The sequence below is a fragment of the Taurulus bubalis genome (genome assembly GCF_910589615.1).
Source record: "Taurulus bubalis genome assembly, chromosome: 7".
Classification (NCBI taxonomy): domain Eukaryota; kingdom Metazoa; phylum Chordata; class Actinopteri; order Perciformes; family Cottidae; genus Taurulus; species Taurulus bubalis.
Genome location: NC_136595.1, coordinates 25611051 through 25631904, shown reverse-complemented (window position 1 = coordinate 25631904; position 20854 = coordinate 25611051). Strand labels below are relative to the sequence as shown.

Here is a 20854-nt window from a genome sequence, read left to right as displayed (position 1 = left end):
AGAAAGACATCATGTGTTCGGCTGCTGCTTTTTCGTGGTTTTTAAATGGTTTGAGCCCTGGGGGTTTGTGCATAGCGGTGCACCAGTCCTCCCACTGCTAAATCAGGAGACAGAGGGGCACCAGTGTGTTTGCATGGAGATTTATTTTTATTTATATATATAAATAAATAAATGTAATTATGCGTATGTGTGATACCGAGGAAGTAAGGACAACTTCAGGGAATCAGTCCATATTTAACTTCTCGGGTAGCAGCACTGATGACTGTATGGAGCCTGAACATCATGAGGGCCATGAATGAGATTCAACGGGTTATTTTAGTTGACATTTTAAAGTGTGGGAGTCCCCAAACTACACACTGCAGCCACACTGCAACAGAATGAGGAAGCGTCCCCTTCTAGACTTTCAGAGTGAAAGTCTAGAAGCAGAAAAAGTCCCGGCTTCCCTTTAATCTTGAGGATTGGTTATGGTGATAAAGTGATAGTGTGTGTGCATGTTGTGTGTGTGTGTGTATATTGTGTGTGTGTGTGTGTGTGTGTGTGTGTGTGTGCATATTGTGTGTGTGTGTGTGTATATTGTGTGTGTGTGTGCATATTGTGTGTGTGTGTGTGCATATTGTGTGTGTGTGTGTGTGCATATTGTGTGTGTGTGTGTGTGTGTGTGCATATTGTGTGTGTGTGTGTGTGCGTGCATATTGTGTGCGTGCGTGCGTACATATTGTGTGCGTGCGTGCATATTGTGTGCGTGCGTGCATATTGTGTGCGTGCGTGTGTGTGCATATTGTGTGCGTGCGTGCATATTGTGTGCGTGCGTGCATATTGTGTGCGTGCGTGTGCGTGCATATTGTGTGCGTGCGTGCATATTGTGTGCGTGCGTGTGCGTGCATATTGTGTGCGTGCGTGCATATTGTGTGCGTGCGTGCATATTGTGTGCGTGCGTGCATATTGTGTGCGTGCGTGCATATTGTGTGCATATTGTGTGCGTGCGTGTGTGTGCATATTGTGTGCGTGCGTGTGTGTGCATATTGTGTGCGTGCGTGTGTGTGCATGTTGTGTGCGTGCGTGTGTGTGCATGTTGTGTGCGTGCGTGTGTGTGCATGTTGTGTGCGTGCGTGTGTGTGCATGTTGTGTGCGTGCGTGTGCATGTTGTGTGCATGCGTGTGCGTGCATGTTGTGTGCGTGCGTGTGCGTGCATGTTGTGTGCGTGCGTGTGCATGTTGTGTGCATGCGTGTGCGTGCATGTTGTGTGCGTGCGTGTGTGTGCATGTTGTGTGCGTGCGTGTGTGTGCATGTTGTGTGCGTGCGTGTGCATGTTGTGTGCATGCGTGTGCGTGCATGTTGTGTGCGTGCGTGTGCGTGCATATTGTGTGCGTGCGTGCATATTGTGTGCGTGCGTGTGCGTGCATATTGTGTGCGTGCGTGCATATTGTGTGCGTGCGTGTGCGTGCATATTGTGTGCGTGCGTGCATATTGTGTGCGTGCGTGCATATTGTGTGCGTGCGTGCATATTGTGTGCGTGCGTGCATATTGTGTGCATATTGTGTGCGTGCGTGTGTGTGCATATTGTGTGCGTGCGTGTGTGTGCATATTGTATGCGTGCGTGTGTGTGCATATTGTGTGCGTGCGTGTGTGTGCATATTGTGTGCGTGCGTGTGTGTGCATGTTGTGTGCGTGCGTGTGTGTGCATGTTGTGTGCGTGCGTGTGCATGTTGTGTGCATGCGTGTGCGTGCATGTTGTGTGCGTGCGTGTGCGTGCATGTTGTGTGCGTGCGTGTGCATGTTGTGTGCATGCGTGTGCGTGCATGTTGTGTGCGTGCGTGTGTGTGCATGTTGTGTGCGTGCGTGTGCATGTTGTGTGCATGCGTGTGCGTGCATGTTGTGTGCGTGCGTGTGCGTGCATGTTGTGTGCGTGCATGTTGTGTGCGTGCGTGTGCATGTTGTGTGCGTGCGTGTGCATGTTGTGTGCGTGCGTGTGCATGTTGTGTGCGTGCGTGTGCATGTTGTGTGTGTGTGTGTGTGTGTGCATGTTGTGTGTGTGTGTGTATATTGTGTGTGTGTGTGTGTGTGCATATTGTGTGCGTGTGTGTGTGTATATTGTGTGCGTGTGTGCATATTGTGTGCGTGTGTGCATATTGTATGTGTGTGTGTGCATATTGTGTGCGTGTGTGCATATTGTGTGCATATTGTATGTGTGTGTGTGCATATTGTGTGCACATACTGGTCGCTGAGCCAAGCAGGTTTTTAGAGGACTTGTCCTCCAACGGCTGGTAGCCAGGTGGATAATCTGGAGAAAGAGGACATACTGCATGTTATATCTAGCAAAATACACAATAACATTCAACAGTAGAGTTTTTGTGCTTTCGTGGTATTTTTTTAAAACATCACAAGAAGTCGATAAAGGGAACTCTGGAAAAAGCCAGCTGGCATTAATAGTTAACTTCAGCACAAGTTACTTGGTGAGTAAGTTGGAGAGCAAGAATGTACGTCGACTCTTTTCTCAGGGTGCTTGGTAGTAACTTGCAGAGTGTGTGTATTGCTCTGCCAAGGGAGGCTGCGTAATGTAATTAATATATATATATATATATATATATATATATATATATATATATATATATATATATATATATATATATATATATATATATATATATATATATATATATATATATATATATATATATATATATAATATCCTTTAACAATTCCCATAAAAGACTGAACAGGTCCCCATCATCATACCATAGTCTTCATCCAAGTACTCCAGTCTCTCTGAAGGGTACTGGGAGTCTGCGATCTCCTCGTACTCTTCCACCATGCTGGTACCAAACACCCTGCAGGGAGAAGACACACACACACACACACACACACACACACAGCGTTACACAAAGAGAACACGCCCTCGATGACCCCTACGTGTCGGTGCACGCTCCTCTCTGCAGCTGTGAGTGAACGGGTGAAACATATTGACAAGTTCAATGCCCGAATTCTGGGCTTGAGCAAACAACCGCTAGCAGCGCGATCACGTGATCGGCTGAATAATCGAATAGTGATGAAACGTTGCATCGTAGTTCCTGGAATTATGTGAACTGAGTCATTGTGCGCAGGACATGTTTTCACCAGTAACATCTGAGTCAAATGACTTGTGGGTATGACAGATGCATTACATGTCCTGTTCTCCACTGTTTCTATTTACAGAACAAGAACAGACAGGAACCGTCATGTGAGCTGCAGGGGAACCTTTACTGCACGGGCTTGAAATGTGTACGAGGATGTGTATGATTTTAAAGGACCAGTCTGGAGGATTTGAAGGGGAAACGGAATATAATATGCATCATTATTTCTTGGTGGATAACCTGAAATAAAGCTTTGATCACACTATGAGAGGCAAAGCTAACATAAAGCGGTCAAGCGTGACCAGCTGGGAACCAGCTAACGGCAATAATATGATAGAGAGAGAAAAAACAGAGAGATAGACAGAAAGAGAGAGAGATAGAGACAGAAAAGGAGAGAGAGACAGAAAAGGAGAGAAAAAGATAGACAGAGACAGAAAGAGAGACAGAAAAGGCGAGAGAGAAAGATATACAGAGACAGAAAGAGAGAGAGAGACAGAAAAGAAGAGAGAAAGATAGACGAGAGAGAAAAGGAGAGAGAGAAAGATAGACAGAGACAGAAAGAGAGACAGAAAAGGAGAGAGACAGAAAAGGAGAGAGACAGAAAAGGAGAGAGACAGAAAAGGAGAGAGACAGAGAGAGAGAGACAAAAAAGGAGAGAGACAGAGAGAGAGAGACAAAAGGAGAGATAGATAGAAAAGGAGACAGAGACAGAAAAGGAGAGAGAGAAAGATAGACAGAGACAGAAAAGGAGAGAGAGACAGAAAGAGAGAGACAGAAAAGGAGAGAGACAGAGAGAGAGAGACAAAAAAGGAGAGAGACAGAGAGAGAGAGACAAAAGGAGAGACAGAGACAGAAAAGGAGAGAGAGACAGAAAAGGAGAGACAGAAAAGGAGAGAGACAGAGACAGAGACAGAAAGAGAGACAGAGACAGAAAAGGAGAGAGACAGAAAAGGAGAGAGAGACAGATAGACAGAGACAGAAAGAGAGACAGAAAAGGAGAGAAACAGAGACAGAAAAGGAGAGAGAGACAGAGAGACAGACAGAAAGAGAGAGACAGACTGACAGAGAGAGAAAGATACAGAGAAAAAGAGAGAGAGAAAGAGACAGAGACACAGAGAGAGAGACAGAGAAAAAGAGAGAGAGAAAGAGACAGAGACAGAGAGAGAGACAGAGAAAAAGAGAGAGAGAAAGAGACACAGAGAGAGAGACAGAGAAAAAGAGAGAGAGAAAGAGAGACAGAGAAAAAGAGAGAGAGAAAGAGACACAGAGAGAGAGACAGAGAAAAAGAGAGAAAGAGACACAGAGAGAGAGACAGAGAAAAAGAGAGAGAGAAAGAGAGACAGAGAAAAAGAGAGAGAGAAAGAGACACAGAGAGAGAGACAGAGAAAAAGAGAGAAAGAGACACAGAGAGAGAGACAGAGAAAAAGAGAGAAAGAGACACAGAGAGAGAGACAGAGAAAAAGAGAGAAAGAGACACAGAGAGAGAGACAGAGAAAAAGAGAGAGAGAAAGAGAGACACAGTAGAGGACTGCGCCGCTCATTGGAGCGCCGATCGGCCGGCTTCCCGTTCAAAAGACGTCTTGCCGCTCGTCTGCTCCACAGAGACGTCTGTGTTCCTACGGGAGCCCAGAGCGGACAAACCAAGCCTCGCTGAAGAGGCAGCGTGGGCGCTCCTTCACAAAGAAAGGTATTCAGCTGGGTGTCTGCTAGCTCACCGCCGGACGCCACCAAGACCCTAAACGCTGGTCCTTTAATGGCGGAAAAGCCAAGGGATGGAAAGGAAGATGGAAGAGCCTTTTACTCTCTTACCTGATGAGACTGAGGGGACAGAAGTGCTCTGATCCAAAGTGGGAGAGGAGTTCAACCTGTTGGGAAAATGGATAAAGTGATAAATATATCACCCACAGCGGTACCAATGCCAACACGTGTATTAATATGTGCCCACTCTATAAACCCATAATCCACCAAATACGTGAAACTTGCCAAGCGTTGAGGATGTGGTTTATGTGCATGTTCTACTTGTTTAATAAAACATGCATTAAAGAGGATGCTCTGCCACAAGCTCACCCACTACAGCGTTTACACCGCCACAACCTCCGACAGAGAGAAGAGTGCTAACCTTTATGTACTTGATGAACATCTGATGCGAGAGGAAGACAGGCGAAGAGAGAGAAAGAAAACAGAGAGAAAGAAAAATCAGCAAAGACTGATTTAAGCTGCAAAGCACGTCAAGCATTTGGTTACAAGTCCGGCTTTCTGATGACAAAAACACACCGCCGGTACACGCTGGATCTGTGATCTGAAAACAGGGAACGCACTAGAAAGAGGTTTCTAACAAGCAGGTGGAAAAATAAATATATAAAAAAAAAAAAAAAAAAAATCACAAGCAAGACAGAGGGACAGACGGACAATGAGACATTCCCAGCCACTTGGATCAGGAAAAACATAAAAAAAAAAAAAACACAATTATTTTATAACGGAGCACATCACACCCACCACATATATAATAAATAAATAAAAAGATAATGATCGGGAGCAGTGATGAGCTGATAACAAGTCTACACAGCGAATAGACTTCAGGGGAAGTGAGAGGAGCACAGCTGCTGTTATGAAGCGACGCCGTCGACGCAGAGATGCTAAAAGTCAAACGCTTAAAAGTCTCCATTCCATCACCCGAACCGCTTCTCCTATTTAGCTGAGCCCAGCTGACACTGGAAGAAGGCCGGGTTCACCTGGACAGGTGGCCGGTTTATCTCAGGGCTCGTGTAGAGAGAGACAACCATTGCCAACCATTGTGGCGCCAAGACACACACACCGTTAAAACATTTATTTTTGTTGCATTTGTTATTGTAATACTAACTTCGGCCACAAGGGGCTGAAGTGCATCACAGTGCGTTTGGTGGACGTTTCAAACAGGACTAAAGTGTCCATGTGTTCTTCCAGTGAGTTTTAATTCACATAACCTGCAAACACAAAACATGTACCGTGTGTTTGGAGACATTAAAACTCAACCTACCTTCAAAAGTAATTTAGGATAATACAAAATAAAAAAAGTTTTGCCAGCAAAAACACAGGAGATAAAACTATTTTTACACCCATAACAAAGATGGCTGATGAGTATTTAGTTTCCCCACTTGGCTCTCGAGGCCTCCATATGTTAACGTGAGTGAAATGAGAAGAATACAAACAATTGTAATCCTTTAACGTCACACGCCAATGACTCAATTTCCAGACTGTCGGCAGAATTTGTCAACAGATTTCAGGTCAACTCGACCCGAAAAGTTGCGACACCCAAATCTCAAATAAAAGTAAAATCAGCCCAATGGTACGGCGTCTCTGCCCTTCAGTTGTTACAAGTGAAGCTCTGTGAATGACTGAGGGCGTGTGTCCATGACAGAGTCCCGAATGCTCATCCGGTGGAGGGAGGAGGCGACCATGAAGTCACGAGAAGGTCCTCTGAGCTTTAAATACAGCTTCAACCCATGTATATGAAGTCAACCAGGAGCTCCTCGAGACGCACATGTACCGTTACAGCAGGAGGAAGAGGCAGTACCTTCACATATTTGGCGTAAAGCTGCTCGTCCAGCGGGAAGCTCTGGACGATCCGCTCATCCCGGCCATGAAAGGTACCGAGCTTTACCCACTTGTTGGTCGGGTATCTGCAGGAGGAACAAAGGGGCCGTGAGAGGAGCTGCAGGGTACTTCACCACACAATGGGACAGCGCTGGATGCGGAAAGAACTAAAGATTCAGCAGCTGTGAACTCAAGATTTCTGGGGAAATATAGCACGGCGTATTCAGTAAGGAATCTATTACATTTACCATCAGATGCTGATTGGATATCCACGTAAAAAAGGTTTAGAATTTTCCCTTTATACGTGTTTTTTTTCCTCATCTGAAGCGAGATTTGATTCAGAGCTGCACACGGCTTTCCGTTCGTCACGCCTCTATCAGAGGAGAACGCGCCAGTCCCTTTGAAGTTGATCCGTGTGCGTTTACCTGTCGCTGATGGAAACCAGGAAGTCTTTAGGCGTCGATGAGAAGAGCTCAAAGTTAGCGATGTCCAGCTGCTTGACTTGAATCGGCTCACAGAGCTCGATCACAAACCTGCACGGAGGAAACAGAAAGTTTAGGGAAAGAGGACGCTTGAAGAGATACAATGTGCACCAGTAGAGTGTGTGTGTGTGTGTGTGTGTGTGTACCAGATTTTGTTGCTGCAAGGATTTAGCATGTAAAGGTCCATATTCTCCATGAGAATAGCTGAAGTGCTCTGAATACAAGACAGAGGAACAAGAGAGCAAATTAGATATACTGTAGATACTTTATTAATCTCACAAGGGGAAATAGTTTATTAGCATCCATCAGCATCGTTGTCGTCACCACAAGTTTCTCATTTCAGAGATTATTATTATGATGATGAAAGACTATAAAACAACCGTTCCGGGTGAAGCTTTAAGTCTTAACTTTGTTTTTCAACCTGGAACCAAATGTTCCCACATGTTCGTGTCACAGTGACTGATGGGGACACAAAACGTTCCAGTGTTGACGTTTCCACCGCTGCCTTCATACAATAAGTCAGCAACACGTCACATGACACAAACACCGGATCAGATCGAGGACAAGGCATAGGAGGGGAAAAAAAGGGCTTTTCTCGATCGGGTTCTTTCCATAATGCTATCAGACATTTATGAGAACAATCTGAGCCACAACCACAAGCACTTTAGAGAAGTGACTACATATATATGTGACTACATCGCAGCCCGTTTCCAGTCTGTGGGCTGCAGCACTCTCCCTTAAAACTGGACCAATTCCAGAAATTGTTGTCCTATTACAGGGTTCATACACATTTTGACTGATGGATTTCCATGACTTTAAACCAAATTTCCATGACCAAACACTTTGTGAAATCTCGGTGTATATATAAAAAAAAAAATTAAAAAAAAAGAGAAAATTACTTTTCAATGACTTTTATCCACATTTCAATGACTTTTCCATGACTTTCATGACTTTTAGCCAAATTGCCAACAAACATTTAGTGAAATCTGGGTGTAAACAGTAAAAAGTGGGTAAATGTAGTATTTAAACTAACAATGAGAACACAAAGCATACAGTAAACCTTAAATGAGACAAATGAATGAGACAATAGTTTGATTAAAAGAATAAACATTTATATAGATGCCTGTATGTATGCCTGCTTATATTTTGAGCGTCTTTCTTTTAAAAGCATATTAATTATTTCAAACTCAGCGTAAATGAACACATGAATATAACACATTTACATGACTTTTACAACACTTTTGGGACTTTTTTTTTTTTTCAAGGACTTTTCCAGGCCTGGAAATAACCATTTTAAAATTCCATGACTTTTCCAGGTTTTCCATGAGCGTAAGAACCCTGACTATTAGACACTTAAGACATGGTGAAGGTTGAAAAACACTGAAGTTACTCTTCGGTTTCCTCCACCCTCTGATTAGAAGGTGACAGTGTGTGTCCTTCGCTGCGCGCCTCACCTTGGCCTCGTTGTTGGCAGAGAGGATCTTGGCGCCACACTCCACGGAGGCGTAGTTATTCTTGAAGTTTTTCAGGACCTTCTTCACCGGATGGGGGCTGCCGCTGGTCGAGGTAAGGAGAGACTGACCTGTGCAGAGGGAGCGGTACATTTTAGGGACGGACGCTGGAGAAAAGAAGGAGCGGTAGCCCGAGAGGAAACAAGTCGGGAGGGTTACGCAACACGCATGAGCACACCGCACATGGCAGGAGAGAGAGAGGGAGATCAGAGCACGAGGAAGGAAGCCAAAGAGACGACAATGCAAAAAGAAGCAATAAGATGGAGATTGAAACGGGCATGCAGAGGCCTCCCTTTGTCTGCAGAGGAGACGGCGGTGCACAAAGCGAGCTCGGCGTCACCAGGCTCGCTCAGCTTGCCTCTGGAAAACCACTCACAGAAGCTGTGTGTCTAAATGCGCGTTTTAATAACTCACTTTTCTCCTTCTCCACCTCCATGACTTGTTTCTTCCACTCGTCGAAGGTGGGGATGTCTTCTTTGCCGGGCACCGAGGGATCGGGCTCCCTGGCGGCGGTGCTGCCCGGTCCGGCCTGAACAACACACACAGACGGGTGCGTCACACACAGACACACACACACTGTAGGCTCATAAAGATAGTTCAACTGTACCCATCACTAAAACTACAATCACCGAATGTCATAAATATGCTGATGTCTTGACAATTTACAAAGTACAGCAAATTGTAAATTAATCTAATATTGCTAAGAATCCACGCCATGAACTTGCATGCTATGACCTCCAGCCTCTAACACACACACACACAATAGTTAGCTCGCCCCTGGCCTCCAAGGCTTTGAGATGCACTGAGCTGGTAATAATATTTTGATGGATTATACGAGCACCCTTTTGGACCTCGCGAGCCAGTCTGAGCCCAAGAATCCACCCACCTAGACGGCCTGTTATGTAAACGCCACAGAGCGTTTGTCGGGAGTCACTTATGGATTTAGCGGCCAGATCTTGGCTCCAGAAATCAGCGAAGAAAATGTAGAATTTACCGAAACGCAACACACTTAATTCCCAGAAAATAAGTAACTTCCCCCCGGATATCCTCGCCTTTTGCCTTTTTGATTATCCTTCAACCGTGAAGAAACAGCCGACCCTGAAAGCAGCAAGTTGACTCAGCGTTTGCTTCTTGAAACATTCAAATGCTGCCCTTTGCTGGAACAGCTGTGCAGGATGAATATTTATAGCTTTCATTGTAAATCCAGCCAGCAGTTGGGAGTATGACATGAACTCAAATAACCCTTTCTACCTCTTCATAATGCTTTAAAACAAACATTTTATTATGAATTATAGGGCCATGCATCAAAATACTATTAGTGCATTACATAATAAATGCACAATGCATAACAATCACAGTTTATAATGTATTATAATGCAATTACAAGTTACTCAAAGTGGTAATTGTTTGCTTTATGTGAAGTCAAAATATATTTTGCAATGCTTTGCGGATTCAATGATTTATTTTCACTTTAGGCCAACAATGACCACTCATTTATATTTACAATATAAATCATTACAAAAATATTTAAAAATTATAGTACCTTGTAAAACAAGCCAGTGAGTGACCAGCAATTATGAAGTGTGATACTTGACCCTTTGAGTCATTATAAAATGCTTTAAAGTTATATATTCATGAGTGCTCATAACTGATTATTCAGTGCTGTATATTGTTTATAGTTTGAAGTTAAAAGGTTTGAAGCTGTAGTTTGAAGTCAAGTGTTTTGTATGTATTTATTTATTTATAGTATACTTTAAACAGTTAATATATTGTTCAATTTGAAGAAAAGTATCGGTTCAGGCACCGGTATTGTTTAAAAGTATCCTTTTAGCACCGGTATCGGAAAAACTCCAAACGATGCCCATCCCTAGTAATAATATTAAGTATATTTTACCATGTGGACTGTGCCTTGTTCAATAAAAAAGAAGCCCAGGAAGCCGACAGCTGTGACATTTTAAATGTTAAATATTAAATGTTCATGATATCCTGCAGCAGTGTCAGGAAAAGATCCACAGCATGAAACATTAAAACCACCCTGGGACTCATTAGAAGACCTGCGTCCATGTAGACCTCCACATTGTTCTGCGTTGGGTTTTGAATATTAAATATTGCAATAATACATGTGAGAAATATTGCCGACCTGCTGCTCTTGGTGGTGTTGAGAAGTGTTGCTCTCCTGGTCCAAATCAGACAGCCCATCCACCAGCTTCTGTTGTTGTTGTTGTTCCTGGTCCACGTGTTCTGGAGTAGGCTGGACCTCTGCTTCAGGACCAGAACTCTGGCTCTGGTCCGACCGCTGGTCCTCCGTGCCGGCCTCGTCCACACTGCAGACACAGGGCCGATGAGGCGGAGAGGGAGGAGGATGGGAAGAGATGGCAATGAGCGAGAGGAGGAGGAGGAGGAGGAGGAAGAATAAGGACAAAGAGGGGATGAGAACAAAAGTATGCACTCCGCGAAACTAATTAAAAACACACAAAAAATCCATTTAAAATCCATTTATTTGACAGAATTGACCTTGGTTGTGAGCAGGCAGAACGGTGGAAACAGGAAATAAAATAAAAAAGCAGCAGTAAGTTGGAGAGCAAGGCCAGCGGTGGACGGTTGCGCACAGCAGAGAGGTTTGTAGCTTGTACCTGGATTACCTGTCTCTGCACTTTGATTGGCTTCCACGAGGTTTAGAAAACTCACCTGAAGAGAGGCCCGCCAAAAGGGGAGTTTTCACAGGTTGCCAGTTTGGGGGGAACGACCCCGCACTGTGCAACAGAGCGCTCGGCAAAGATAAAGTTGCCTACTGGGAGTTCATCTCCTGCACTGGCAACCCGCGCCGCACTGAGGGAAAGAAAGGACATGGCGTTTACACCACCTCCTCGCACCGGGGAGGAGGACGGGAGAGAGAGGGGAGGAGGACGGGAGAGAGAGGGGAGAAAAAGAGGGGACAAAAGAGGGATGGAAGGGAACTCGCTGGTGCGCGCGCGTCTTTAAATGTCCCGATGTTGCCTTGAGGAAGGAGTTGAATGCAAGAAGTTGCCACTGGATGGAAAATAGTCTTCGTGAAGGTTCAACCACATTCAGACCGAGCGGGGTCAAAGTTCCACGTCCACTCTGGTGATTCTCCACGTTACAAAGTCCACTCCATTGTCACTGGAAGTGATCAGTTCCACGTGTTTTTTTTAAGCTGGCCACTTTGACATATCCAGGCCGTCTGACCGACTCTCCTTTGAGCTTCTCTTTCAGTCATTAACAGTAGTTAAATAAAATAGAATACAAACAAAAAGAACCAACGAAAACAATAAATGTGCAATGGTTGAAGTTGGCTTTAACCACCATAAGAGGAACGTGTGTTTTCTTAACCAGCTCAGATTATAATTTCAGTTTTCCAATGGGACGCCTCTGTGGTTAGAGCCAACTTCTAGCGCCAGAGGAAAAGCTCTCTGGCGTGAGGACGGGAACGGGCGCTCACCCTGTGTGGGTCAGGCCGGCGCTCGGTGAGGTAGGTGTGTCGTCGGCTTCATCTGGGGCCGGGTTCGGGTTCGAGTCCGGGGCGCCGCTGCCGGTCTCTGCCGGGGCGTCCGCGGACACCTGGCCCGGTGCTGGAAGCGCTTCTGGAGTGGAGGACTCTGGGACGTCCTGGTCGGGGTGCTGTGCGTCCGCAGGCCGCGGGTCCGCTTCGGCCTGGGCGGCTGGGGGGGGTTCTGGCTCAGAGGCATCCGGTACCGTCTCGGGCTCCGGGTCGGGCTTGGTCTCTTCCGACTCGGCGTCCCGAGGATTCACAGTCTGGTGAGAGGAAACAGAAAAACACCGTCAAACACCAGTACCATGCGTTGTGAGCATTACTAGCATCCAATGTATATTCAATATATATTTATTTTTGGGAGTAGTGGATACAACTAAAATGCAGCAGCCGTGACTACCGTAGTTATTACAATAAACTTCCCTACAAGTATGCAGTAATGAAGAAAACAAATATGCAAGGACTTTTCCATGACTTTTAACCACATTTACATGACTTTTATTGAACTTTGGGGATTTTATTTAAAATTCACTAATCTCTTGCTTCCCTTATTTAAACATGTTCACCCTCTTGGTTCTGAAGCCTATTTTAAAGGCTCATTTATAAGTATTTTCCGGGCCTGCAGCAGCTTTGAGACGTTTAATAACCGGTAGCTGTGAGACATCACCTGTTCTTGGTGCACATTGTGTGTCGCGAGCTTCTCTAGTGCCGTTCTCTCTGTCTCCAGTCCCATATCATATGATGTGTGTGTCGTCCTTTCTTCCAACACCTAGAGAGAAAACAAACACACAAGCAGTTATATTATTATATATTTAAAGGGTTAAAATGAAGCAGAGTCACCGGTTGACGATTTAAACCCTTTACAAGACGTTATTCATGGCTTATGTTTATTTATTTTAAATTTTTTTTAAATCTCCATTAAATTATTTTTTTGGGGGGTGAAAATGTCAAATGCAAAACCTCCTTGTATCTTAGGTTGTGAAGAAGCCTTTTGTTGCCCAACAAAAGGCTGTGTTATAACAGTCCGACAGACTGCCAGCCTGTTGAACGCCTGTTTACTGCTGGACCGTCAACAATGAGTCCCCTTCTTCTGGGCTCTCTCTCTCTCACACACACACACACACACACACACACACACACACACACACACACACACACACACACACACACACACACACACACACACACACACACACACACACACACACACACACACACACACACACACACACACACACACATAGAAACACACTCACTTCCCCAAATTATCATTCATTCTGACGCTCTTGCGGATATTACCGCAAACACACACACGTATAGATACACAGACAATGCTGAGGGTCCATTCATAAGAGCTGAGTCAGCAACAGTCTACCTCAAACAACTCTTCCACTTTTTACTTTTATTCCCCACTGCAGCATTTAAAAAAGTAAGTGAGCCGTACGCCTTCAACTGGGATGTTTCATCATGACATGACACCTTGAACTTTGACCCTCCACATGCATCTGCAGCAGAGTTGTGGATCAGAATTTCCAGAAAAGTCGTAGAGCATCCTGGTATTTCTGTTAAACTGCATTTAAATTAATCAAGTTTCAGTCTCCTAGCAACTCTCAAACCAATCAAATGATTTGCATAAAGAAGATGAAAATATAGAGATGAAAAGACTAACACACACCAAAATAAGTTAATAAATAAATATATAAAAACTAAACTGAATACATGATCAGGGTAAAATAGTAAACAATATACATATATTAAATAAATAAATAAATAATAAAATATGCATAAATATTAAAACCATAGCATAAAGACACTGTATAGAAATCAGATGTAATAATAAGCACTAATATTTAGAAAGAAATAAACTATACAGCACTACATGACCTGCTATGTATGTACATAATACATTTTTTCGGGCATACTAAATAATATGGCAGTATGGACATTGCAACACACAATAAAGTGGGAAAAATACAAGATAAAAAAAATAGAGATTGCGTAACTTTGTATACTCTGACCTCTGACCCCAAGTCTCTGACTCGTTACAGAGAAGCCTGTGGTCCCGACAACGTGGACAGGGGGCCGCTTTCTCAGCTTTCTCAGTATTTCGTTTTTATTAACAGGGAAACTAATCTGGACGTTCTGTGCGGTCGGGTTCCCTCTTTACGAGCGACCCTGACGCGCGTACGATCCCACGAGATTATCAGTCGTAAAAAAGGTAAAGAACAACAACAAAGAATGATGTAATGCCCCTCCGTCCCACAACGTTAACCACACAGGAGGTGTGAACCGTCCCGTCGACGTTTAGACTGCACAACAAATCTTGGTGCATCTTAACGCGTCGCATCCTGAATTTCCAATATAGAAATACGTCACAGCGGCCTTTATTATAGCCGTGACGTCGCATGAAGCGTTTGCAGAAAGCGTGCACAGACCTCGTGTGGCGTGGAGTCCTGCTCCGGCTCCGGCTGCCGGACCTCTGGGTTTCCGTCCCCCGCGGGTCGACCGGGGCCAGACGAGCTCTGCTCTGAACAACACACATTTTGACTGGGGTACCTGGAACAGAGGAAGGGAAAGAGAAAAGGGACACCGTTAAAACCCCCGCGCCCACATTTCCACATCACGGTAACGGGCGTGAAACGAATATTAGAAGCTAAACAAGCTAATATCTTTTTTTTGGAAGCTGTGGGTGCCTTTGAACTTAAAGAACGCTGAGGTGTTCCTTCCCTCGAGGGACGACAACAACAACTCTTTGGACACAGGCAAAAAAAAATACTCTGAGTGCATGAGGAAAAACACAAAGGAAGGGAGAGATGAACCCAAAAGTATTCTTACAAGCTGCTCAAAGCAAACAGCATTCTTTGAATCATCTCTTCCTCCTTCATTCCACTCCCTTGTTCCTTTCTGCACCTGAGGCTCAACAGGAACCAGGATGTTGCTGCAACTCTTTCAGGTGTTGCACAAAGCACCTGTATCTTTACCTCATTGGACATTCAGCCCCCTGTGCAACACAGGACCCACAGGACCCGCTCTGCCGAGTGCCTTTTACATTTCAAGTCGCGCAATTTTATTGTGAACTTGGAAAAGCTGACTTAAGATGTTGTGCACCAAACACATGGACCTGCAATATAGGGCAAAAATATTCCATCACAATGTAGGTAATTCCATATCTTGATGTAGATATAAATCCCGATCTAGCACGTTTCCTGGTAATTCATGAAGCTACATGAAATAAAAACATAGTTGTGTGAATTAAATACTTGACAACTGAAAAGAAAATAAAATGTTCTCATTTAATTAAGAAGTTTACAGGAAAAACAATCAGATTTTCGAGACGTTTGAGTTAGTGTGCGCTAGAAGTCTCTATTGTAATTTGTTTAACTGCGTAGTCGAGAGAAACCTCAACGACTTTAGAGGCGTGAATAAAAAAAGGTTTGAAAGAATGAGTTCATTTCAACACAACTCACTGTTTCACGTCAGCTTCCATATTTGTGCACGGCTACGTTCAAAGGCCTCTTTTCAATACGGGACTACGTGCTCTTTAACGCATCGGCGTATGTCGATAGATAAGAAAGAATTAATAGGAATGTAAAAGGACAAGAAGCTGTAAGAACTAAGCAGAGGGGAGCTGGTTGTGATGTCAGTGGAGTTGAAATCAGGAGAAGAATGTAGCGCATGAGGTCTGTCTGAACATGTCCGCTGTGACGCCAACAGGGTTTTCCCCACAAACGATATCTACGCATTATTTCCTGGAACCTGAACAAGAAGGTCAGCTGCCGGCTTCATTTAAATTGTTTAAACCCAGAAGGCAGCGACGAACTCGGGAGCATTTTTCAACACTCGACGTGACGACGGAGAGGCCCAAAGACGCAGAGCTCAGATACAAAGAGAAACATGTGATTCCTGAAACTGGAGCGCCGGCCTTCAGCGGTCAAATATCAATGTCAGGAGCTGGGCGGCGCACATGGACGGTCGCGTTAGCGCCCCGTCAGCCCGGCTGTCACGAGGACGGGGAAGAGCAGCGGACAGCACAGTCCAAAAAAATTAAAAAGATCACAAGGAGGAGGCTTCTCCATCTGAGACTTCATTTGTGAAGGATCTGAGCTGCAGACGCATCAGACGAGATATGGCTCTTGTAAGTTGATTTTAGACAAGAGTTTTGACCCATTACTGGACATACAAAATTGATATCCCATGATGGATTTATCTGACCATCGGCGCAAAATGTCACTTCCAACTCCGACACCAGAACATGGCATTCCCTGTCGTCGTCGTCTTGGGTCTCCGTTAATGTACCTCTCAATATACACATTCCCAAAAAGGGCTCCCGGGCTAGCGGGGGCAGGGGCCTCAAGAGCTGAGCGGTGATGGGATGCTATGGAGTAAATATGAGCCACATGCTTATATAGGCTCCAGGCTAAACTTGGATCCATGGCTTTGAACTATGTTGTGCTGCGTTTCGAATGTCCGCCCTCGACCTCGACCTCGACGCGCCCACGGATGCACAGCGAGGAAATGTCCCACAAATAAAGCTACGCAACAGACGGCTGTAAAGAGGACATGCCAGCACGATGTAAAGGACAACATGGAAGGAACTGAAAGAAAGCGGAACACAGACGGCCCAAGAAGTACAAAAATAAATAAATTTAAAAAAAGCATCGTCAGAGGATGTATGATGAAGATCTCCAGACATACAGATTAAAGTGTGGAATCCTCCATACACAGAAAACAATGTTGTATTGTATCCACAATGAGTCATTCTGAATTGTCAGATCATTTAATTTAGTTTGAACTGCATTTCATCCACACACACACACACACAGGATTTCATCCCTCTTCGGTCAAAGCGTTGCCGCTGTAAGTTGCTTACAGGAAAGCATCGTCAGTGTGGAACGTTTGCATGATACGTCGATTTAAACATATTATGTTGTGTGCAAAGTGTTGATGTGCATATTTCATGCATCAAGGCCTTTTTGTTGCAGCATAGTCACTGAAACAAACCTTGGCTGTTTCACAGTCTAGTTTCAGATAAGGACCTGGAAGGCTTTACTGTAACTCTGCATATAATTCACTAAATTATTACTAAGTTGTTACATATCTTCCTAAATGTATTACTGTAATCAATGTGGAATAGTCAAAACTGACGTAATGGAATTCTTTCATTACCAATCTGTTTATGTTCCCAAAGTTTGCTTATCACTTATGAAAAAAAGTGGGCTTTTAATCTCCCGGATAAGGACGTTTGCTTGTGCAAATACAAACAGAGCAGTGCAGGTTCAACACGTCGCACAGTCAACAATCAATGTGTAAACTTCCGTGATGGCGTCAGCTGCAAATAACCCCGAGTCACTGAACCAATGTTTAAACTGGAAGCTGCAAAGGCCTCCGTATTTACAAAACCAAGCCCACACTGCGAAACAAGTGGGAACGCCACACACACACACACACACACACACACACACACACACACAGCGTCATCTCCATGAATGAATAGAAAGACCTGAGTGTCGACATTCCTTCAACAGATGGAAGCGAAGAGGAGAAACCAGGTGAAGAAGAGGGCTGCTTTAGGGAGGAGGGCACCGTGACCTACTTTATAATTGAAACGGTTATGCAACAGTGGAAGGCGGGGTGGGGGGGCGTTTGTTTGACCCACAAACGGAGAACAAAAATGCACAAAACCCACCGGAAACATAAAAGCTCAAGAGAGCCATATACTGTACTTAAAGCATTCCAGTAGTGGGTCAATGCCGAGCTAACGAGGAAGAGCCGGAGGCCGGACTAATGAGTCAGCAGCCCTCAGACACGCCTCCTCGTTCCCGCTCTCCAGCACCGCTTCCTGTCCCGCTGCAGAAGCACCTGGGGGGGTTTAAGGGAGCCTTTCAGGTTTTTAACTCCTCTCTGGCTGCAAACGGCTCAATCGTTTTAGTCATGTTCGTTTAGTTTTACCGCCTCGTCCCCGAGGGCATAAGGGGTGCACTGTTTAGGAAAAGGGACTTCCATTTTGGTTCATTTCTTTTTGGCTGGATGAAAACTTTTTGTAGCAGATGTTCTGTGGAGAAAAGGCAGAACGTTTTGTTTAAGCGGTGAAGTAACCGTTCATTTATTGAAACTGCCGTTTTGTGGTGTCGTGTGAACCCGCGAGGGTTGGGCACATTATGTGCATCACACAAATATCAATAAGTAGTAGATGTTGCATCCTCCCCGATGACGATACCTGAACTTGCGCATCGGCCGATACTGAGAAACCAGTGTGTTAAAAAAATAAATAAAAGTAAACTGGTCACAATTCTATTCTACAGTTGCGGTGAAAAGAAAATTCAAGTTTCTCCCAAAAAAACCTACATTTTACAAGAAGACATAAATGACATTTGAACACATCATGATAACGTTAGTGTTTAACCAGGTGTGTCGTATTAGATGGAGCAGGATGCACGGACCGGGAAGCAGGTGGCTCGTGTTGTTTTTATTCCAGTTTTGCATACAAGAGGTGATAAAAATCATATGATGACATGATATCAGATCGGTGCATAAACACATCCATACCCGATCCGGCATTTTAGGCGCTTTCCAGAACAACTCTACTTTCTTTTTCCCTCATGTTTAAACTTCTAACGTGAAGATGTCGGCCATATTATCTGGCCGGAGAATTGTTTATTGTCGCTGCTGCTGTACACATTCCTTATGATGCAGATAAAAATGAAAAAACCCAATTTTGTTGTGCATCTCTGTTGCATAACGGTGATGAATTATCTCTGAATCCTTGAAGTGTTGCAGAAACAACATCAACTTCAGCAGCACAGCTTTGCACCGATTGAACACAGACACAACCGTCTCCGCCGGTTCCGAACAGCCAAATCCTCTGTTATTTCCTGTTGGCTTTAGGACCATTCAGAGCCGGGGGAGACCTGGTTTAAATCAACCGTCCCGTCCCACCCGACGGGGGTGGACACAGACTGCAGAAACAACAGAGACGACGGGGCTGAAGAGACGCATCTGCCAGCAGCCAGTCAAATATCACGCATGCAAACTGTGCTGCGGCCTCCTAAAAGTTTCCAGAGGCGTCGAGCGTGACAACATGATCAACATCATCCTCCTTTATGCGCCTGTTGACTCTTTACTGTTTGATTAGTTTAGCTGGAGAGAGCTTCCTCGTAGCATGACACGGCATATATATATAAATAACCTGGGACATGGCAGATTAGCTGCTGCCTTTCCTTCTCTTGGCCTAAATCTCAACACTCGCACAGCCTTGAACCGACAGCACGTGATGGACACTAAGTCCCTCCTTAATTGTCTTAAATTAAAATACTAGAACTTGGTCACCGGGTCAACTGCGCTGGCGGAAAATAGAGACCACCGATAAATAAATAGGAGGAGGAAAAGAGACATTTGGAAAATTGATTGATCAAATCCAGAAGCCACTACATTATTCTTGATTTTTAAATGCAATAGGAACTTGAACAGTGCGTCTGTCCTCAAGCTTTCCAACGCCTTGTGATGTTTTCCCACTGAAGTGCGGATTATTCTGGATAGGCGATGTGCGGTGCCGGGAGATGGGTCCATGATGCAGTGAGTCGGTTCATGTTTTCGTATAAACCGATCCGTCGACTCACCAAAGCCGAATCACGTGCTTTGTGAGAGCAAACAACCACACAAAAAACACACACACACACAAGGCCAAATAAATCCTGCTGTTTTACACAGAGCAACATCTATGAGAGGATCGTACCACTAACAGTTTGGATCACGGATTTGAGATACAATCCCACTTTGTTTTGCCGCCGATACCAATTGATGATCCATATTGGCAGATAAAGATTGTTTTTGTTCTTTTATTATCTTCACCACAGTGCCAGAAAACCATTTCAACGGCTCTGAAGTCAGTGTAAACCATCACAAACTCCAAATGTTGTTTGTTTGAACCACTACAACATACTGTTTACCTCCACAGAGCTGCCAAAGATAGGGAGGGGAAAAACAGCTGAGGAGAGAGAATCCAGGACCCGCGTGGGCAGAGGTGGATTGTGGGGCAGGGAGGAGCGATGGCCGAAGGCTTCGGCAGGAAAAGTAGGCCAGCGCATCTGCCAGGCAGACAAAAACATGTCGTCACCACTCAGAGGAAACGGTGGGGGCGGAGCGTCGGAGAGAAGCCTTTAGGCCGAGCTCGGATTTTCCTCCACGCCGAAGCGGTGGAACGACGTAGAGCAGCAGTTTGTTTTAAAGCCTGCTGATCCTCCGTAATCCTCTCCACTGGTGCATCGCCGGGGCAGCTGGGACCGAGTGGCTGAACTGGTGAACAGCTCTCCAACCAGACCACGCCAACTCTTCTGGACCCGACCGGCCGTACCTGGGGTCCGTTTGCTCGTCGGATACACACCGACTTCACAGCAATACGTTGTTTTTATCGTCAATGAATTAACAGGGCTTCCCCACTCTCTCCTGTACATTTACCCTTTCAGATTCCTTGTATGTGCAAACATGCTTGGCAATAAACCATCTTCAAATCTAAACATGTCCTGTTACGGTACATGTTTCCTTCACGAGGAGAGACAGCGCAAGCAAAGAAAAAAATGGCCCTTGAGCCACTATTTGGTCAGTGTTTTGGGCGCCTATTCATTTTTTTCCGGTCATTATTATGCAATCATCTCATCAAGGCCCAACACA

At 44.7% G+C, this 20854-nt stretch overlaps 1 protein-coding gene across 1 annotated transcript in view; it reads right to left on the bottom strand.

The window, feature by feature from the left end:
- suco (SUN domain containing ossification factor) overlaps window positions 1-20854 on the bottom strand; it is a gene marked incomplete at both ends in the record, with an annotated part of 36729 nt that overhangs the window by 6967 nt on the left and 8908 nt on the right. The window contains 14 exons of the mRNA XM_079220842.1: window positions 2216-2281; window positions 2737-2828; window positions 4920-4975; window positions 5230-5250; window positions 6664-6769; window positions 7109-7216; window positions 7312-7379; window positions 8620-8747; window positions 9091-9191; window positions 10797-11000; window positions 11365-11505; window positions 12137-12450; window positions 12855-12956; window positions 14623-14743. Of these exons, the coding sequence (XP_079076968.1) occupies window positions 2216-2281; window positions 2737-2828; window positions 4920-4975; window positions 5230-5250; window positions 6664-6769; window positions 7109-7216; window positions 7312-7379; window positions 8620-8747; window positions 9091-9191; window positions 10797-11000; window positions 11365-11505; window positions 12137-12450; window positions 12855-12956; window positions 14623-14743 (1628 nt within the window). The remainder of the gene's footprint in view (window positions 1-2215; window positions 2282-2736; window positions 2829-4919; window positions 4976-5229; window positions 5251-6663; window positions 6770-7108; window positions 7217-7311; window positions 7380-8619; window positions 8748-9090; window positions 9192-10796; window positions 11001-11364; window positions 11506-12136; window positions 12451-12854; window positions 12957-14622; window positions 14744-20854) is intronic.